The sequence below is a fragment of the Microtus pennsylvanicus genome, chromosome 12 (assembly GCF_037038515.1).
Source record: "Microtus pennsylvanicus isolate mMicPen1 chromosome 12, mMicPen1.hap1, whole genome shotgun sequence".
Taxonomy (NCBI): Eukaryota; Metazoa; Chordata; class Mammalia; order Rodentia; family Cricetidae; genus Microtus; species Microtus pennsylvanicus.
The window spans coordinates 27,728,488-27,750,868 of record NC_134590.1 but is presented as its reverse complement, the minus strand read 5'-3'; the positions used below and the strand labels follow the sequence as shown (position 1 = coordinate 27,750,868).

The 22,381-nt window shown below is 45.6% G+C and overlaps 1 protein-coding gene across 2 annotated transcripts in view; it reads right to left on the bottom strand.

Moving 5' to 3' along the window:
- Nucleotides 1–22,381, bottom strand: part of Lnx1 (ligand of numb-protein X 1) — a 108,497-nt gene that overhangs the window by 61,376 nt on the left and 24,740 nt on the right. Inside the window, exon 1 of one of the 2 annotated variants that reach the window (XM_075943010.1) lies at nucleotides 21,663–22,275. The exons of the other annotated variant lie outside the window; for it this stretch is intronic. Within the exon in view, the coding sequence (XP_075799125.1) occupies nucleotides 21,663–21,754 (92 nt within the window). The 5' untranslated portion in view covers nucleotides 21,755–22,275. Of the gene's footprint in view, nucleotides 1–21,662; nucleotides 22,276–22,381 lie in introns of those variants that run through there. 2 annotated transcript variants of the gene reach the window in all.

The following is a 22,381-nucleotide window of genomic DNA, read 5'->3' as shown; positions in this document are numbered from 1 at the left end:
AATCCCAAAGGCAGTGGTTCTCAACCAAGGCAATGGTCACCCCCCCGAAAGGACAGTGTCACAACTTGGACAGGTAATGGATAGGGGCCAGCGGTGCTATTTGTCATCCACAATGAACAGGTACAGAAGAGAACTGGGACCAAAATGTCAATAGTACTGGGACTGACTTCTCTGTGAGAGGAGGAGTCTGGAATCTGTGGGGCTATTTGTGAGTGTGTATGTACATTCCTGTGTGTGCATATGGAGACCCAAAGTTGACATGAGGGGCTTGATCAATTTCTACTGATTTATTGAGGCAGGACCCTCTCACAAGTGAACCCAGAGCACACAAATTAGACGAGTCATAACTAGCCAACTTACCCTGGCAATCCTGTCTCTACCTCCCAAGCACTGGGTACCGAGGCTGCCATGCCTGTCTAGCTTCTACACAGGTCCTTGGGATTCGAACTCTGGTACTCATAATTGTGCTGCAGTGCTTTGTCCACTGAGCCATCTCCCTAGTATTTGTGCTTTTAACAAGTTCCACGGACACTGGGTTTAGAACCCTGCGCATGTCTTGGCATCCGGGAGACAGATCAGGCGGAAAGGTCACCAGTGAGGGTGGGAAGATGTGGATAGGCGGGCAGATGTACCAAAGCGCCATTACTAAAGACAGTCCCAGCCTCCTTCCCAAAGATGCCATAGAGGTCTTTCAGAACGAGACTGCAGATGCGTGAGCCTCCCAGAGCAGAAAGGCCAGAAGTCAGAAACATCACCCTCTGCCAATAAATGCTGCCATAACCAGGGCAGCCTTGTTGTTATGACCTGGAAGAATTTAGGGCCTCCTCCCAAGGGGACCACGTTTCTACACAGGGCTTTGTCTTCAACGGTGAGTATCATAAGCTGATAACACATAGGAAGTGGGGGGGAGTCGCAGGCACAAATTTCCACTCCATGGTGTGACAGGGTTAGCAGAAACAGCTCCATATCTGCTAGGGGCTCAGAAACAGCAAAGCCAAAGCTTCTATAGCCCCGTTCTCTCTCCCTCTCACCAGCCTTATTTCTTTATGAGGCTGGATGTTTGGCGGCCTCGGTGTCCTTACTTGTCCCCGCACAGCACCTGTCTAACTCAACACTGTTGAGGGAATGTCTGAGAAAGGCCTTTGAAAGGATTGCCATGGAAAGAACCAATTCCTGCGGTGGTGGTGGTGCGGGGGGGAGGGGGACCGGAATCAGGAACCTGAGAAAATGAGATTGTTTCCCTGTTGTTATGAGGCTGGTGGAGGATGCTTGTCATTTTCTTGAAATAGCTAGAAATCCTCACAGCTAGAAGAAAGAGAAAAAGATGAAGAGTAAACTTCTTTTCATGCACTGGAATGTAAGATTTAGAGGGTTTTGTTTGCCTTTTTTTTTTGTACACAAATTTTGGGTTGCTTTTTGCTGACTCCTCTTGCTATTTTTGCAAATTCTACTGTAATCGCAGTCTTCCTCCTGAAATGCTATATTTCTAAGACTAAACCTACATGCTAGGGTTGCCACAGTGATAAATACTGAGCAAACTATTTCAGTCTTTTTATTTACAGGGATACAGCAGGCACTGAGCTAGCCAAATAGGCTTACTGTCTTGAACTCGAAAATTACTTTATATTTTATCCTTGTGTTATACTAATGAATACTTTGTAATACCCTGCTGTGTTCCCAGAGATGAGTGTTAGTATCACTTGTGAGAACTATTACAGTTTTGCTATTGGTTGGAATGAGATGTGAGGGGATGTAAACTCCAGGTACAGGAGTTGAATTTCTTTAGATGGTTGGTTTTGGATCCTTGAATCAGCTCCCCAAGGCCAGAGTTACCTACAACCCCAGTCCTTCCCATCCAATCCTCTCTGTCACTTTGCAGTCTCTCTCTGACCCTCTTCCCTAGTAGTCTAGCAATCACTTTTTGGCTGCCTCAGCTCATGGGACAAGTCTCATGTACCGTAGGGCGGGGACTACCTGGGTTCAGCCTTCGGTGTCACAGCACCTGATAACTGTTGCCAAGGGCACCATCGCTTCATTCTACAGACAGGAGAGCGCCAACACTAGAGCGTTGTACTTGATGAGGGTTGACGCGCCTGAGGTTTTTAGAGCCTGCAAGCCTCGTGGGTTACTTTGCCTTCATCCTTGTCTTTAACAAGCATTTTCTGTGCTCTGCTGACACCTTGCCACTGTTGGCTTGAGCAGTTGTGCCATAGAACAGAGTGTCATGGTTTTCCTCACACGGTCATGAAGAATTGGCTGCCCGTGGTCAAGCACAAGTCAAACAGGCATCCACTGAAAATCCCACAGGAAAGGACAATCCCAGAACATCTCCCTGTGACCGAAGCCACTTACCATCCACACAGATGCCACATCTCATTCCAAAGAGGACTCTGATACAAAGGCCATAGCGCATATCCCCCAAAGAACAGCAGAGAATCTAAAGGTACTGAATAGAGCAGTACCCAAGCCGCACGCAATTCCTACAACAAAGCTTGCATCGTGCTCCCCGACCTTTATCCTAGAACACAATGTTCTGTATAGAGGCAAATTATAAAAATGTGTTTGGCAATCCAGATGTACCAGCTCTGGATCAGATCTCAAGGCTGTTCTATTCCTAGTCTGAGACTCTCGGTCCCACGCATATGTTTTATAAAGAGATTTACAAACGCTTTAGCGACTGGCTTCCTTAAGCGAGTGTTCTCAGTGCCTCTCCAGAGCCACATGAGAGAGGATGTGCCTGCCCACGAAGAACCATTCCTTCGGGTCTCTGTCATCAGTCGGCCCTAATCCTCTTCATTCTGCACCTAATGAGGCATTCATTGCCTTGGCTGAACAACAACAGGGAAGCTGGGATGGACTACATTCATTACACGATGAGACAGACACCAGCATCCATGTGGAGTTTCCATTCCAGCTACAGGATCTTAGTATGGAGAAGATATGAAATGATATGTTTATTTATTAACATGCAGTTAATAGTCATCATTTTCTAACCACTCAGGCAATTCACCTTTTAGTTCATGACTTTACTGAACACAAGACATGCAAGTAGGTGAAGACGTTCCTCTCACCTTGACTCCAGTGTGATGAGTGGAGAAGGTAAACTGAGGCTCATGCCAAGGTTGATTTGTCTTTAAAACAGATGCTAAAGGTAGGTTGTTTTTTTTTTTTTAAGACAGACCCTCTGTTAGTTTTTATGGAGTGCACTAGTTTGAAGGAGAATGCACCTCCTGTTCCCCTGTCCCCGCTCAGATTTGAATACCTGGTCACCAGGGAATAGCATTGCTTGAAAAGATCGAGAGGCATGGCTTTGTTGGAGGAAGGGTGTCACTGGGGCTGGGCTTTGAGAAGGTTTGTAGTAGCCCAGATCAGGCCCAGAGGCTCTCTCCTGTTGCTTGTGATCTGGACGTAGAACTCTCAGTTCCTTCTCCTGCACCCTGTCTGCCTGTACACTGCCATGCTTCCCACCATGATGACAATGGACTAAACCTCTGAAACTGTCAGCCAGACCAATTAAATACTTTCCTTATAAAAATTGCTGTGCCAGGCGGGGGGGGGGAGGGCTGAGTTCCAGGAGTCTAGTTGAAGAGAGTGAGGAGGGACTGAATGAGCAGGGGGGGGGGGTGCCAAAATCACAATGGGGAACCGACAGAGAGAGCTGACCTGAGCTAGTGGGGACCTGCATAGGACCAACCTAGGTACTCTGCATGTGGGCAACAGTTGTGTAGCTTGGTCTGTTAGCAGTGGGACCTGGACTTGTCCCTGGTGCATGAGATGGCTTTTTGGAACCTTTTCCCCAGGCTGGGATGTCTTGCTCAGCTTTGATGCAGGGGGAGGAATTGGTCCTGCCTCAACTTGATATGCCATGCTTTGTTGATTCCCATGGTAAGCCTATGTCTTTTTGAATGGAAGAGGAGTGGATGGGGAGAGATAGACAGGAGGTGGGGGAGGGAGCAGGAAGAGAGGACGGCGGGGAAACTATGGTTGGTATGTAAAATAAATGAAAACATTCACTTAAAAAAAAAGATTTTCTAGGATCATGGTGTCTCTTCACAGCAACAGAACACTGACCAAGACATGGAATAAGAACTCGAATGAATTATGAACCAATTACTAGCATTCCTATGATTTGAAATGGCAGACAGCACCCTTGATGTCTAAATATGAGATTGCCTCAGGTTCATTGGTTCTTAACTGGCTGGGTTCTGCCATCTGAGGGCAAGGGAGAAAGGCGCTACTGTGCTCCCCTCAACTTGGAAAACGCTGGTGTTATTAGTCCTCTTATCCTAAGCAAAGAGAAAGCCTTGCAAAGAGCAGGCTCACTGCTTTTGTTCCTTTAGCATCATCTACTTCCATGCTAGCCTAATTGTGTATGAATCACTGTGCCCTTGGTGCCCCTGGTGTCCACTCAGGTGGGCAGCACCGGGCATGTTTCCCCTGGGCTGTTTCTGGTCTCCATTCCAAATTCCACCAGAGTCAACCTACCATACCCTGTAATCCAGCCAAGGAAGGGAATGTGCGTGATTGGCAGCAGAGAAAATAACTTCCAGTGACTATCACTCCGCCTTTGTAAATACCAGGTCTGCCCCACCAGCTTCTCCTTCCTAGCAGGTGGTGTAGGGAGGCTGGGACTGGGGTAAACTAGACCTGGGCAACCCAGACCAGGACCCAGTGTCCTAAAGCTGGGCAGTTTACCTCCTGACAGTGGGGGCTTTTCTTAATCATTTGCATTTTAAATATGAAAGAGAAGAGCCAACATATATAAAGAAATTTGTTTAACAAGCCAATCTTCCACTTGCTGAATTCTTACATCATATTTTAAATAGATCACTAAAAATTACTTCCAAGCATAGAATTCCAAACTAGGCATAGGGGCAGCTTCTGGGCATGGGCAGTGCCTTTATCTTGTAGACTGGCCAAAAGAGCCCTCTGCTCAGTGGGACCTCTTTGGTAAGTCTCAAGGCCAGGTTTTCAGGCTCTTAACAACTGCCCTGGCCCAGTCTTTTGTTATAGGTTTCCTCACTCATTCCCGCCCCTTTCAGGCTCCACAGACTCTAGAAGGAGGTAGGGAGGAGGCAAAAACAACCCAAGTGGGGTCAACAACCACAACCCCCTGACTCTTCTGAACGAATTAGGGTCCAATTAATCTGGGTTAGCTCTACAAGTCAGTCAGGCTGTTCTGTCAGAGGCTCCAGACTAGTGACATGGTATGTGATCTGGTTAAGACCTTTCCCCCATGCAGCCCAGGTCTCCCTTGATGCCTCTGTGACCCAAAAGCTATGACTGAAAGAGACTTCAGATGCACAGGTGTCCAACTCACTGGGGACACCCCACAAAGATTCAAAATGCAGTGGCCATTCATGTCCAGTCTCATCTTTCCATGGCCAGGAAAGGCTCAACAAGAACCCTTTGGAACAAGAGCCCTTTGGAGTTGGGATGGGGGTGGGGGAGGAGGAGAAAAGGTAACTGAAGACCATCAAACAGGGGCAATGGTTCTATAACTTCCAGAAGCTATCAGGAGTGAGCCAAACAGCTGATAAACGCCCAAGAATAGTCTTACAAGGCCAAGTCCAGGAGAGCTGACCAGTTGAAGCAGGTCCAGAAAGGAGACTAAATCGACCTGATCCCATTGAAAGTAGAGTGAAGTCCAAGGGCATAGGAAGTTTTAAGATTTGCTTTTTGTTTTTTCTTTTAGTAAGGTAGAGGTGTCCCCTCCCCATTACAATCTGATCAGCGTGCAGTCACATGCTGCATCAAAGGAAGCATACTTTACAGCAAACACAGCGATCACAGGTTCCACTGGGTACCAACCAACCCCACACAGGTTCCTGCCAAGTGAAGCCCACATGACCAGATGCCCGAGGTCATGTGATCTGAACTAGGCAAAAGTCCGTGCATCCCTTCCCAGAAGACCTAGTCCTGTACAGTCTTCAATGAGCCTGAATGGAAGTTGTTCTTTCCTCTTTCAATAAAAAGAATCAAGTTAATAGTAGAGGTATTGCTTATTAAATTACCCATGGGCTGATGAATGGCTCAAATCTTCCCTAAAAGTCTTCCTTTTAAGTGATTGGTTTACGCATACGGTTTTTAAGACTTTGAAAATTAAGACTTTAAAACTCTGGAATTTCTTCTTTAGTTACATGAACACAATCCTAAGAGTAATCTTCCATGTGCAGAAAGTAATTCCGTTCTAGCTGGAGTTTCATCCCTGTTCTCATCCATCACACACACACACACACACACACACACACACACACACACACACACACACACACCACAGTCTCTATACCAGAACTGTTGGCATCCAAGCCTTCCCAGTTGAAGCCATTGCCTATTATGGACCTTTACTGGCGCTTCCAGACAGGGCCCATGGCTTCTTGCAATCGGCTAGGATGCCCAGCAGAGCACGGCTACTCTTTTTCATGAGTGACTGTGATTACTATTCAGTTGCCACTGTCCCTGCAGGGGACATCTATTGCACAAGTTACTTTGGCAGACATCTAGTACTTTCCTTTATTCAGAGTGTTAATACCAAATCAAAGCTATTTGAATAAAATAAAATGATACACCAAATGCTGCTCTTGCTGACGACAAACGACAGCAAGCTCTCATCTGAGCACGGCAAAGCCGAGGGCCACACCACCTTGGGAAAGCAGCCTGTTAGGCACTGGAGTTACAAAGCTGTCCATGGGAGGGGTCGCTGGTACAGACTGGAGTGTTCTCATGTGGTAGGGTCAAACATTTGTCTGGAGTAAGAGCATTGAGTTCTAAAGATAAATGGCAAGACCATAGTCTGGGACTTCAGGATTCCCTAGTGGGCAGGTGGAGGCATCTAACAAGTTAGTGTACCATTAACAACTGGGTCAAGCTCAGAAAAGTGCTCTCAAAATCATACTGACTTGGCAAGGCTGCTTTGGATAAAATTATTTCTCCGAGCAAGGGTAAAAATCATAGCCAAACTATGTGCATGGTGGAAAGTTCTGCTTCGAGAGACTTAGTAGCTTCTCTGAAGCCGATCTGATCAGCACATTCCATTGCTCTTTCTTTGCAAAAGAAATGTATAGTTCATGTTCCTCATTTCATTGCAGTTTTGAAGTGTTTATAATCAAGTGCAAAGAGCAGGCACCTCTCCAGACATGTGTCAGAAGCCCTCAAGATCAACGAATGGTTTGGCAAACTAGAGGCGAGAAGAGCAAGAAGCCAGGACAATAGCCTATAGCAATGAAGTTCTGCAGAGGAAACACAGGGGTTGAGACAAAACACTGCTTTAGGAACAGCTCGAGACATAGTAAACGCTCTCTGAGTCATAAACGTAATAGGCCAGGCAGCTTGAAAGAACGATTTACAAGTAGAAGGGACAAATACTTAAAAAAAAATTACCCCCCTCCCAAAAGATACACTCTTTAAAAGTATTTGCAAGGGGAGTCAGGAGATTTATGAACTTATGTAGATAAGTTTGGACTAAAATCTAGGTAAAGGAATATTTGGCAAATATGAGGACATATAAATCAGCTGGACCAGATGACACAGGGCCTCAGGGAATGAAGGAATTTGACTAATACGCTTACTGAACAACGGTGCAATAAAAATGAATAATTATTTCTGAAAAATTACCTTGTACCCAGGGGGACGTCCGAAAATTGGAGAAAGCCCAACAACATGTGATATTGATACAGAAAGCAAACAAAATGAAAGAGTAGATAGGAAAAAAAAACGCAGAGACTGATGTATGTGATGGTCAGTTTAAAAACTGAGCGATGAATACTAGGGAAGGAAAATTCTCAAGGAAGGGCGAACTAACAAAAGACGCTGCACTTCAGTGGGCTCACATCCCCAAACACCTAGGAGACTGTCTTGGACACAGTGATCACAACACTATGCCTGGCATTGTTAGGATTGTACGGGGTGGGGAGGAAACTGGGCTAGCTCTGCAGCATCTCAGGAAGGATTTTACTGCCATTATGAGCCCACAGATTCAAAGCTGGCGGAAAAACTGATGAAACATGGTATTGAGCCTAGTTGTTCTAAGGTTTCTCAGAGTGGACTCCACAACCTGCCGTCATGCTGATCTGAACCAAAAGGCTGACCTGGAGTGTCAAAATTTATGGATGGCAATCAGGTGGGGGAATGTCCCCAAAGACATGAGACAGGAAGAGGGAGAAAGGAACAAACCTGGCTACATATGGACACGGTGTGATTCAAAAGAAACAGATAATGAACGAGCATTGGGGTGGAGGTACGGGACTAGCAAACTAGCTATGAATTCCCACCAATCAGGGATGAGGTGGGAGGCGGCCTTTAGTATCCATGCCTCTATTAAAATCTATGTTTAGAGTACATGATCTGGAGTGATGTTTAACCAGCAGAAAAAGATCCTCCTCCCTTCTAGAATAATCTACAAAGGTGAAAACAAGCGGAAGTAGCAGGAGCTAACATTTGGGACCCACCAGTGTCAGCTCTAACTTGTTACCATGGAAAGGTGGGACGCAGGAATCATCACGCCTACATACTTCACAGATGTGGACTTAGGAATCTAATTGGCCAAAAGGCCTGTGCGTCCATTCATCTTGACATTAGCTGTTTCTGACCCCTCCCATTCTTCCTTCTGGCAGGCGCTCAAATACTTCCTTTTCTTCAAGGCTTTCTTAAGGAAGGCCCCTCTCCTTGTCCTGTTTCTTTCTCCTGAGGCTGTGTGCTTGTTCTTTACTGCTGCATAATCCCTGGAGCCCAGGGCATGCTTGACATTTCACAAGTACTTAATAATACTTTTGGTTAAATTGTACTCTTCCTAGGAGTGAGTGTTTTCTTTTTTACCAAGTGGAACCTCTTCATTCATCTACAAGGAGGGTACCTAAGTTGGGAAACCATGCTTAGAAAACACCACCAAAGAGAGGGTCAGAACTCACAAGAAAAGCAATAGGAAGCATCTTGCTGGACTTATTCTCTACAACATTCATTGGCATCCACTCACTAAGGAAAAGTCCATTTTTTAAACTGATATCAATTGACATTCCTTGCCTTTGTTGAATGACTAGCAAATGTTAAAGAAAGTGATCATGTCGGGCATGGTGGATGGTGGTGCACGCCTTTAGTCCCAGCACTCAGGAGGCAGAGGCAGGTGGATCTCAGTGAGTTTCAGGCCAGTCTGGACAACAAAGTGAGTTCCAAGACAGCCAGGTCTATTATGCAGAGAAACCCTGTCTTAAAAACCCAAAGGAAGGAAGGAAGGAAGGAAGGAAGGAAGGAAGGAAGGAAGGAAGGAAGGAAGGAAGGAAGAAAGGAAGGATGGAAGGAAAGAAAATGCCTACAAATGCTACAAAGTATGAAGGAAAATGAAGTAGGGGTCCTATTGGCCCCCAGCCCTGGTCTGACAGCCTCTCTGGGAAGAAAGAAGTGTGACAGAGATTGTCAACAAGCCACCTGGAAAGTGGACAGTCACCCTTGAACTTTCTTTACATGACAGTTAGCAACTGCGAGACTTAAACAAACAACAAAGTCAGTTATCTTGTGATGGAAGAGAACACGCTGTTCTCCCTAGCTCTCTTCACTTCTCCAGTCCTATTTTAAGCCCCAGACACCATTTCTCAAGGCTCCCCAGCAGATGGTGAATGTCCAGGGGCTTTTCATGGGGAGTCAGCATCTCTCGCAGAGTTCAGAATCCTTTTGTGATGTCTAGAGGAATTCTGATTTCTTGATCACTAGAACCCCGGGAGACCAACGGGGACTCTCAGGGAAGAAGACCCTCAACTCAGAAAGAAAGACAACACTGACGGCTTTCCCTCTCTAAAAGAAAATAGCTCTCAGGGAGTGAAAGAAGGAAGTTGGCTTGTAAATTTGTAAAGGAGGGAGCACAAACAGCATCAATGGAGATGCCCGTGTGCAGGCAGTGGGGCAGCACATCATGGCCTCAATCCTCACAACCTCATCAGTACACCAGCCATGACAACTCATAGAACTTGTGGTCATTGTTCAAGGACATATGCCTAAAACATGGCAGACCTTGGTCTGCCTGACTTTAGTTTATGAGTGATCATTCTAGAATTCCCCAAAGTCACTGCAAATCTACTATCAAGGTTTGTGGCACAGGGAAGACAGACTTCTACACCCTGCTGGTGGTGACCAGAAAATTTTATTTCATTCATTTATTGACTTACTTGTGTGTGTGTATCTGTGTGTGTGCACGCGTGTGCAAACGCACACGTGTATGGAGACTTCAAGTGTCATTCCCCAGGAGCCATATGTCTTGTTTTTTGAGACAGGGTTTCTCACTAGGACCTGACACTAATCAATTAGGTAAAACCAGCTGCCTTCAAAAGTCCCGGGGATTCTCCTGCCCTCTACCTCCCCAGAACCAGATTATAAAAATAAATGCCAGGATGCCTGCCTTCTCACCTGGGCACTAGGGCTTGAACTTCAGGTCCTCACACTTGGTCCCACCAGATGCTCTTGCCACAAAAACTGTGCTGACATCTTCTAAGAGTGAAGGACTATTCCAAAACACGTTCAATAGAGGCAGAACGCCTTTAATTTATCATCAATTTAACTCATAAAACCAAATTATTTGTGCCTGGCCACTTTAACCAATGTCGTTGGGACTAAGGCAAGATAAAGATGTGGGAAATCATGGGGGAACCTGGGATGGGGAAGGAGCCTCTTACTTTATAGTCCGGTTGAAATCCTTTGCTAGCTGAGAATCAAGAATTCTAGCACATAGAGACAATAATAATTTTTTATAGAGATATTTTCAGATAGTAATATTAAAGTGGAAATAAAACCAGGCGTACGCCTTGAGCATGTTGTTTTCCTTCTTCAAGTTTTCAGGGAATCTCAAAAATAAGACTGTTTTGAAATATTAATTTAAGATGTGTTGCATTTGTTTATGCTTTGGACACTTGTTTAATGATGCAAAGATGTCCTGTATTCTTTTTTTGCTATATTTGTTTAACTCTGTGAAGCTGTGTTCCTGTGACTGCCTAAAACTCCTGATTGTTCTAATAAAGAGCTGAATGACCAATATCAAAGGAGGAGAAAGGATAGGCAGAGCTGGCAGGCAGAGACTATAAATAGGAGGAGGAATCTGGGAGAAAAAGATCAAGGAGCGAGAGGAGGAGCAGGAGGAAGATGTCAAGGGCCAGCTGCACAGCAAACCACAGAGTAAGAAATAAAGGTATACAGAAATAGGGAAAGATAAAAATCTAGAGGCAAAAGAAAAATGGGTTAATTTGAAAAAAAAAAGTCAAGAAATAAGCCAAACTAAGATCGGACATTCATAAGTAAAAATTAAGCCTCCATGTGTGATTTATTTGGAAGCTGGGTGGTGGGCCCCCAAACAGCAAAAGGCCAGGAGAGTGAAAACAGCCAGCATCAGAAGACTGCTCATTAGCAAAGGTCCCCTAGTCCATAGTGTCCCTGTGGTCAGGAGACACACATGTGCACACACGCTCACACACACAATAAACCTGTCCCATATACCCTAGTCCGTGGTGTCCCTGTGGTCAGGAGACACACATGTGCACACACGCTCACACACACAATAAACCTGTCCCATATACCCTAGTCCGTGGTGTCCCTGTGGTCAGGAGACACACACGTGCACACACGCTCACACACACAATAAACCTGTCCCATATACCCTAGTCCGTGGTGTCCCTGTGGTCAGGAGACACACACGTGCACACGCTCACACACACAATAAACCTGTCCCATATACCCTAGTCCGTGGTGTTCCTGTGGTCAGAAGACACACACGTGCACACACGCTCACACACACAATAAACCTGTCCCATATACCCTAGTCCGTGGTGTCCCTGTGGTCAGGAGACACACATGTGCACACACGCTCACACGATAAACCTGTACCATATATCCTGAAGCCCTTTTGTGATTTTGTTTAAATTTCACAGTGACCCTTTGAAGATAATAACTCCAGAACCCAAAATACCACCTCTATGACTATCGTAAAAGCAATGCAGTGTGACCCTCATGAGAAGCACGTACCCACACATCTGTATATCTTAGTTTCTCCCTGAGAGCCTAGTAACCCCCTGCTGCTTAAACCCATGCTAAAAAATTATTTAGCAAACTTCAGCTTGGCTTCATTAATGCCTAATTGTGAAATCTCCTCTTGCTGTAAAGTCAAGGATCTGGCTTGACCCGAGTGTACATTCCTTAATGGGAGGAAAACTCCGTAGGCCGTGGCAAATGGCAGCATGGAGCCATGCCCCTGCCCCTGCCCCCACTGGGAGAGCATATTGACGTTGCTCTCTTGACTACTTCAGCTTTAAAAGCTCCATCTTCAGCATCACTTTAATAGGCCAGAGAAACTACCTGAACATTCCACCCAGAAAAAAGTAATCTAGAAATCCCTCCTTCAGAATCCATCGTCATCTTTCCACCTGGCCTGAAACTGGTGTGACTTACAGGCCCGGGGTAACTTGAAGACACGTGTCAGCAATGCTATTGTCCTGGAGACAATGGAAGGGGCAGGGAAAAAGTAGATCAACCACTCTAGTCCCTGCTGGGCTGTCTGCAGATGCTTCTTAGACCTCACTCCATCTCTGTGGTTTGGTGCTGAAAAGAGAGTTTTCTGCTTTTGCTGCAAAGGTCAACCAAGGCCACTAATGCTTGCAGCACGCTCACCGGCTGCAGGTGCCCGAGTGCTTCATGTACACTGTGTTGGAGTCTTGACCCCACCGTCTTTAAGAGGGAACCGATCGAGGCTCAATAATCTGCTGCAGATCACATAGCTATTAAGTGTTCAGTGTTTTAACTCATGTCTAAGTGACTTTGGAGACCACAGTTCCTTCTTTGCTTTTTCAAAATGCTTTTTATTAGCTTGTGGTAATTATATTTAAAAAGTGGGTTTCACTAGGACATTTTCATACACATCATAACGCGACCCTCATTTGTTACCTCTCTTGGTGCCCCCCCCCCCCGTCTTGCTAATCTCCTTCCTCTTCCAAAGTAGCCCACTTCTTTCATCTCTCTCTCTCTCTGTGTCGTTGTCTGTCTGTGCATCTGTATGTCTCTTTGTGTGTTCCTGTGTATATGTGTGCCTGTGTGTGTGTGTGTGTGTGTGTGTGTGTGTGTGTCTGCATGTGTCTGTGTGTGTGCATCTGTGAGACCTACTGAATTTCATCAGGGGTGTTTACAGGGGCATGGAGGTACATGGGTCCCTCAGCAATGGCTTTATTACCAAAGAGGGCCACATTTTTAAGGATAAATTATAGCTTGTAGTTCGCGGACCTTTGTATATGAAATCCTTAGAATCCCATAAAGATCTTAGAATGCTTCATTCAAATCCATAGCTTTATTACCATCAAATGTCCCCAGGTCACAGTTGTACAAAATTGAACAGGGAAATCCCATGATGTCATTTTCTGAGCATGCCCAAGAGGTCTGACTCCATCAGAGGATACTCAGTTCCTCATGGGTAATATGCAAGGTCATGTGTGTCACAGCTATGGTATTTTGTCACCCAATGTTGTTAGCCAAAAATGCCAACAACTGGTTTTATTGCTCCTGAGGGCATGTCATACTAAAAATAGCGAATATATTGATTGTAGCAAAATGTCATGACTTATTTAGGGTCCCATAGGGTGAACTGTGATGCCTCAGTTTCTCCATTTATAAAACAAGTTGTTAGATCACCTTCAAGATCTCCTGAGGCTCTAAACAGTTACACTGCTGGACCACAGGTGTCACCAGGCTCCACCAGCCTAGGAATGTGCCGAGCTGTGTCCTCATCTCCTGAGGGAGGGGAAGATGGACAGGAAAGAGGAAGTAGGTGCTGTGGTGTCGTAGTAACAAGAAGGGAACTGAATAGCTGAGGAGTGACTCCTAAGGAGGAAGGGAGCAGGTGTGGTCCAAGACCCATTGCTGAGTCAGTAGCTAGGCAAGTGTGGCCCTTGTCTGCTGAGACTTCACTCGGGATGGCAGTAACCCTGTCTCAGCTGCAGTGAAGCAGAGAAAGAGGGGCCATGTCACCAATCCCTCTTCTCTGATCTGTTTACCCATGCTCCCTGGGGACAGAGCTGTGTTCCGAATTAAATCAGACTCCATCTATTGGGAAATATTCTGTTATGTTACAAATCACCAAGAAAAGCAGGGCCACATTTCTTTATATGCAGTCGTTTCAGAGATAATAAAATGGTTTCAGGGTTATATATTCTTGCAAGACTAGCAAAATCCACAACATATGGGCTTCCTCCATATCAGGCATTGTATTAAATATTTCATATTTTATTCAGCGCTCACAACCACCTGTGAGGTAGGTGTTGTTACCTTCTTTTTTGTTGTTTATGAGGAAAGCTCAGCAGGACCGAGTAACTTGCCCTTCTATTGCCCTTTGTAAGGGAGTCAGCCAGGCTGACTCCAGAGAAGGCCTGGTAGCCTCTCACCAGGTCCTCTTCTTGTGAGTACCACTTATAGTGCAGGGGTGACAAGAGGGTCCCTCCCTGTCACGAAGTCCCGGTTTCTTCCTTTCTCATTGTTTTGGGTAGAATAACTTAGAGAAGGGAGAGGCTCGAGAAGGGTGTCCAGGATCTCAGAAGAGTGTGCAAGAGTGTGTAAGGCTGGAACAAGAGAAATGGGCTTGAAGGGAGCACCAAGCCCGCTTTGCTGGAGGGATGCAAGAGAACAAGAAACCCAGAGGCAGGAGGAAAGTCACTAAAGGCTTGAGCATGACCCAGGGTTCCGGGGACACGTGCATTCCTGAAAGAACTCTAGCCAGCCTTAGCAGTCTGATGGCCTTCTTTGTTAAACACAGCTCAGTCTCAGCATGCCTGGCCCTGCTGGGCCACTCTGGAGGACACAGAGCAGTGTGGGCCATGGAGAGCTCCAGGGGAGAGAGGCCACTGAGAAAGACAGCCCCTGTCCTTTCTACAAAAGGGGACGATGACTAAGAAAAAAGGATGCCTGCTGCTCTGGCCTGAAGTTTTATTTGGCCTGCAAAATCGGGCCATTTCCTGCCCGTTCCTTCCAAGACCCACCCCAGATTGTGAGGGAGAAACTGTCCTCTGTTAGCTTTGAGAATGTTGTGTTCTTATGCCAAGGAGTCCAAAAAGCTTATTTCTCAAACATCAGTCGCCAAAGTGTGCAGAACTGGGGGTGGAGGGAGGGGGAGGCACTAAAACTCTAAAGGCAACTTCTTTGTCTTTTAAAATGATTTTGTCCACGTTCCATGTATATATTAATGTAGTAGACATGTGCAAAATTTATAGATACCTATGGTATGACAATACATATAAACTATGCACAGATGATATATATTACTAGTTATATAAATATATATCTATAATAGTATATATGGATATGTATGCATATGTCCATGGAGCTATATTTAATTCTGTATAGAAATAACTATATATGACAGGCATATGAATATATCTTTATTGATGTAAGTCAATGATTTAAAACTTGGTAAATATTATTCTGGGGAAAAGGTATTTCTCTTTTTGTGCTCCTTAAGGTCCCTCCAAATGTCTTGTCACCAAAAAACTGGATTCAGATAAAATGGTAAATAAATTCACAGGGACTTTAGCATGCAATGCTTTGGGTCTCAAGATTTCTTCTACTTGGGTAATAAATTACAATCTACATTAGTCTAGCACTTGTACTTTGACAAAGCTATATTCCTCCAAATTCACTTTATCAACACGTTCTGTCGAGGCAGCATGAGTGAGGAAGAGGAGGAAGACAACTATGGCAACAAGCTGCAACCAACCCGTCAGAAGGAAAACAACGAAATGGTAGAGACAGTTGGAGCTGATGGTTATAGAGAGAGACAGTTGGAGCTGATGGTTATAGAGAGAGACAGTTGGAGCTGATGGTTATAGAGACAGTTGGAGCTGATGGTTATAGAGAGAGACAGTTGGAGCTGATGGTTATAGAGACAGTTGGAGCTGATGGTTATAGAGAGAGACAGTTGGAGCTGATGGTTATAGAGACAGTTGGAGCTGATGGTTATAGAGACAGTTGGAGCTGATGGTTATTCGCTCTTAAAGAATTAGTTATTTGTCTTGTTGTGATGTTAATGTTGTGGTCACATTTCTTAAGAATTTACCCTTTTCTTGGGAGTGGTGGCACATGGCCACAATCCAAGAACTCAGGTAGTTGAGGCAGGAGGACCACAAATCCAAGGCTAGCCTGGGTTATGTAAATGATATACTTCCTTAAAAAAATAAAATCAGCAACAAAAAAGGAAAAAGTCAAACTAAACAAAACCACTTTTTAGAGATGAACTGCCAAGATGTTGACAGATAAAAATGATAATCATGTCTACGATTTGACTCCAAATAATTCAAGGGCATAAAGATGAAAGAAACACGACCATGGGCTGATAACTGCCAACGACGGATGTAAGAGACCCGACGTTCTTTATTCCCTTCTCCCCTTTCGTTGTTTAAAATTTCCCACTGTAGCGAGTTAGAATGAAGATGAAAGAAAATGAAACAAACCTGAACCAATAGGGCTATTAAAGAAATCCTAACTTCACCTGACATAGTCATGCAACTAGAAAGATAGACACGACTGGCCAGCCCTTGAGCAGCGTCTTGAAACTCCTGGGTTTGCATGGAGTAGAGGTTTTTCAAGGAAGAGCATTTGAAACCAGCGAAGAGTTAGGAAACAGAATTGTTCCGCGGCTGCCAAAAGAGAACTTGTGGATTATCAAGGAGCAAAAGAAAAAAATAAATAAATAACTTAAAGCCATGGAACAAGGTTGCCATGCTCTGTGAACATCAAAGAATCATCATTCCACTACAAAGAAGCATTCGGTGAGCCTAGCATAAAATGGGTCAGGAACCACAGCTTCCATTTCGTTCCAAACAAACAAGCCTAAAATTTAAGGGAAAATGTGGAAACTTGTACTGAAGGCTGGGTACAGGGTACAGTGGGAGGCCATGGTTCTCCCCCCCACCCCCCCCAACTGAAAGCCTTTGAAGATATTCATGAGCCCAAAGAAGTCCTTGAAATTGATCTTCACCTTTGCTGGGACAGGACTTCTCCACCTCAGGTCATTTTATCCCATCAAAGCTTGACCTCAGCTGCTCAAAACATACAGCAAGAAAAATCTGGAGACATTCTTATTTTCTTTCAAGATTATTGAAAAACAAACAAATTCTTTGAGAGTCAGTTTGGACAACATTTGCTGGCAAGTCCATAGAGCTGAGTCAGTTCGTGTGGACCTCAGACGTGGGGGGTGGGGTCGTTAACACGGTGAGAATGAGGGAGAAAGGGTACTGAAAGTCATCGCTCTTGTCCCTCGTCCCTTCTCTTCCTTCTGGAAGAATCCAAGAGCAGTGATCCACACCGATGCAGCTCTCTAGTCACACGAAGACCCACAGACGATTCCCCCCTCCCCACTTTCTAGCCAACAGCTGAGGTCAATGAGGGAGGAAAAAGAAACACTGTGGTTACTGTCCTAGGACCTTGACACAGAAAAGGAAGAGCAAGTATAGACCACCTAGAGTGACAGACAAAAGGAAGGCAAGCTGACCTCTCACTTCCAAGCCCCAGATGCCCAACTGTATTTGACTGACTGCCCCAGCGCGCAATACCTCTGGTGCAGACAGTCAGTGTGATTTGTCAGTGGTGTGCTTGGCAGACTGCTCAGAGAAAGTTCTTCTAGGGAGGTGCTGGGTGTTTAGTCTTCTGGGTCCTAAGATACTTGGTGGGTGATCTGTGTCCCCGTGCCCTTGGCTTGTGGTCTGGACCCAGTATGCAAGAAAGATACACACAAGACTTCCACCCCTCCTGCTGTTCTTGGCAGTTTCTTCAGAAGGCCTTGGCCCTCCGTAGCCCTAAATAATTCAAGTTGCAAATTTAGAATCTCTTATCCTAACTTCTCTAGTACACAGCTCTGATGGAAACAGACCACATCCGTGCAGACAACTATCTCACAGGGACCAGGGACTAGAGTGTGATTTCTCTCTCCAGGAATGGCTACTATGCATGACTCCACTCACAATTCAAAACTCTTTGTCTAAGTTCGAGAGAGGTGGTACGTCCTGGCTTCCTGAGAAGTCACAGAGCTAAGCCATAGCATTAATTTCATGAACATGGGTTCTTCTAGTGACCATGCTGAACAGCCCTGTTGAGAACACCTTACAGTAGACAGAAGGTGGGCTCTAAAAAGCAAAGTCTCAGCCTGTCCCGCACACTTGCTTGAAGCCCGCTCAGCCTGCCCCTTTGGCATGAGCAGGTCACAAGAGCCACCAAAAAGTGGCAGCAAGTCGCATTCCCCAAAGGAACTTTGAAGGTGGAGAAAGCACAAAGTCTTTCAGTTCTTAGTACATGTTCTTGAAGGTTTGCTGCAGGCAATGAGATGCACGCTAGACTCCAAACACCAATGTTTTTCCCTGGAATTTTTTGCTGAACTAAATACTGAGTTTAAATGGAAGAAACGTCACAAATACCACAGTAGGCCACTAAGCAGGTAGCGACTACACCTCAGTTCTTCAAATACAGAGCTGTGTTCTGGAACTTAGCTGGGATTATCTGTGAGCAAGATCAGAATTAATTTGTTAGCACAGTTTCCCTCAGTCACAAATGGACCACAATGAGAAGCAACCTTTCAGTTTGACTTCTGCCTCCAGGCACAATTCTACTTAACACACATTCTATGGTTGGTTGGCCGTGGAACTCACCGAGGACTTTTGCTTTTTTACTTAAGTGACTTCTATTTTAAACATTTCCAACCAGGTTCCTGGAAGCATGGGAGTTGGGACAGTCCTGGACTGAATTTTGAATCGTTTACTAATTAGCTCCAGTGTCTCAGATAGGTCCCCAGTGGGCAGAACTTGGTGCTAGTGGGTAGGGAACTCAAGGGACACTCTGCATCTGGAAGTGCTGGGGACGCTGAGCAAGCTTTATCCATGTAACAGAGTCCAGATGAGAGGGGAGGGAAACCGGCAAATCCCCATGGTTCTCTCTCTGAGGTCCTGGGGGCCATGGTAGACAGGAGATGGAGTTCTTCACCTTAAGGACATACACTCACCTCCTGCCACCTCTGCTCAGGGCATTAAACTAGCTGAGAAGTCTCACACACGGTTCAGAATGAAATTGTTAAAGTTTGCGTAATAACCAGTGCTATTTGGTATTTGGGAAAGCTCTCTCCACCCCTCACTGTGCCTAATTCCTACCTATACTTCAAGGTCTAGCTCCCTCCCCAAAGTTCTTTGGTAACCAGAAGTGGACAAGTTTCACCTCCTCTGTAACTGGAGACTACTAAGAAGTTCTGACCAATGAGTTTAGAAATGCTGTTCTAGACACTCGTTAGCATCTCGCTTTCTGAAGCGCTTCAGAGTGACCTGCATGTGTCCACTCGGATCATCCAAAAGAGACTGTGCCTCTGAGCCCTATACTTACAGGAGGAAAACTGTTGAACTAAAATGAAAATCCTTCCTTCATCAAGGCTACAGGAATGAAAGTAACTGGAGAGGCTCTTCTACAACTTCTAAAGGAGGCCAAAGGGTAGGCCCCCAAAGTAACTCCACTCAGCATTGTGTGTGAAGGTGATCTCATTTGGATAACATGCCTTAGGACTGAAATTAAATTAGGCTAAAGGTCTCAAGATAAGATCATGCTGGACTATCCAACTGGGCCTAAACATGGTGACAATACCCTTACGAGAGGAGGAGGTGCTGGGATGTCATTCTGTGGCTTCCTAGCATGTTCAAGGTCCTAGGTTTGGTACCCAGCACTGTAGGAAAATGATATGAGGAGGAGGGAAAGAGACATAAACAGAATTGGAAAGGACACAGAAGAGAAGGTCATATGTAGACAGAGAGAAACTGGAGTCACAAGGTCATAGCAAAAGGATGCTTAGAGCCAGTGGACTGAGGAAGGAGTATGTAAAGGGTTTCCCCACTATGTCAAAGTGGACATGCCTTATCCTCTGATTTCAAGTATCTGGACTCCAAAACATTGAAAGAATAGGCATCAAAATACCCAGTTGGTGGACATTTGTTACTGCTGTCGTAGAAAACTAACACAGTGGCTGGCAGGGATACAGGTGGGTGGGGTAGGCAGAAAGGATGCTGTGGCCCTGCATTCCAGAGACCCCAACCTCAGGCACCACTGGGAGAGGGCAAGGAGACTTCGCACAACTCCAATGAGCGCTACCACTGTATATTTTTCAAGAAAGGCTTTTGCAATGTCATAGTCTCCCCTGGGGCTCCCATAGTTGAAGTTAAATCAAACACTTTTCTCTGAGTTTTCTGGTCTCAGGTGCACTAGCGTTACATGTCAGTTAAGTAGCCCAGACCCTCCCGACATACAGCCTCTTATAGAATGAATGCCTTGCCTTCAAGTGTCTTGTTCTAGTTGTCAACATTTACTACATAGCTACTGTCTGACAAACTGGTTAATCCGACGAAGAACAAAAGCAACACGGGTTGTTTCCACACATCCGTGAATGGAGTCATGACTGAAGTCAGACCAGGTCAGCTTTTCCAACCAGAACTCTATGAAACCCAACTTAGATTTCTTGTTCTCTGTCCTGGTCCCAGAAGAACACACCTGTCACACCAGTGCTCAGGACACTGAGGCAGGAGAATGAAAGTTCTGGGTTAGCCTAGGGCACAGAAAGATCCCATCCCTGAAAGAAAAAACATTCCTGCTGTAGCTTCTTGCCTGGTTAGTAAGGAGGAGTTTGTAAATACTGGGGGCTGAGCAACACATTTTCTGTGATGGGCAGAAACCACCCGCTCTAGCCTGCAATCCTTCCAACAAAGGAGCCAGGAACATACTTAAAGTTAGAGGGTCATTTCCCCCTATGAAATAGGCACTAGGCATGTAGAGAAATACAGCTATGTTTTAGAAGTATACTGCAAAATATTTAGGGTGAAATCTTATGACAACTACATTTACTCAAGACAATTTTAAACATGTGTGCACATATATATGTGTGTGTATATATCTTTATATGTGTGTATGTATGTATATATGTATGTATATATTTTTTGAGGCAGGGTCTTGCTACATAGTTACACAGCCTTGGATATCCTGGAGCTAAACTATTAATCTTGAGATTATGTATGGGAGTATGGGCATCAATGGCATTTATTTCCATGCTTAAAAATGATCAAAAATCAAAATAAAAATTTACACTTTTAATGCATAGGTTATCGTTCCTCCTTACTGACACCCCACCTGTCTCCAGGCATTGGCTGTGACGATCTCAATAAAAGGACTAGTAGTCCCCAGAAGTCCCCTATGCGAGTGCACATTCCTGCATGCAAGCTCTGATCTTAATTGCTCTCAGTTCTATTTATGGAAAGGGAAAGAAATCTCATCTATCAAGAAAAGACTGAGCGCGCGCGTGCACTCTCACACACACACACACACACACACACACACACACACACACACACACAGAGTTTTAGCACAGGAATGGGGGCTGCCTTGCTGGGGAAGCAGCACACCCATTAAGATGGTGTTTTCTGTTAAGTCACAGAGCACTAAGCATGCTGCCTTAACTGCCACAGGGCACTGTATTCAAACACAGGCTGTATACGCAGAATTACTGCCGGAAACAGAATAGACCAGCTGGGAAAGTGACTCAGAAGCCACCTCCAATCCACCCAACACACACACACACACACACACACACACACACACACACACACACACACAGATGCAGGCACCGAGAGGGGACTCACAGTTCCGAGTACAGGAAGTGCAGGTTGCCCACATTGTCAATGTAGTTAGCAGGGCTCAGCCAGGGCAGGACCAGCAGCAGAAGCGCCTTCATTTTCTGAGCAGCCTGCCGCCTTCCTCCTGACCACCTCAGTCAGCCCAGCGCAGCCCCTTTAAACAAGTCTGTTCATGTCCCCACAGTCAGAAGATGATAGTGCATCTGCCTTGGAGTCTGGAGATTAAGGCACACTATAAATCATGAACCAGTAAGAGGATTAGCTCTGGGCATCTCCAATAAGGTGATGGGAGATCGGAGAGACCCACCATGGTTGGCAAGAGGGCTTAGGCTGAAGGCAGCAGGCTGATGCCTGGGAGAGGGATGGGCCCCTCCTGCAGGATTCGGACTGGCTCCTGGGAAGCAGCTGGTACATTTACATCACTGGCGAGGAGCAGCCAGGCTGCGAGTGAAGCCGCGTTAGGAGAGGGCAGGGGCATGGCACATTCAACTCCACGTGTGAATGAGCGAATAATCAAAAGCCATCCTGCAGCCTGCTGCGGAGAGACACTCAGAAATTAGCATCTCTGGAGCCTCTCGGCTTCCTGATGCCACCTCAAGGAGGTGCTGAAAGCAGAGCCGCCCTCCTGAGCATGGATGCACATTCAGAACACGAATTTGCGACACTTTACCCTTCACTCTCCTGACACAGGGGACCACAGGGATGCCGTGCTGGTCGCCAGGAGA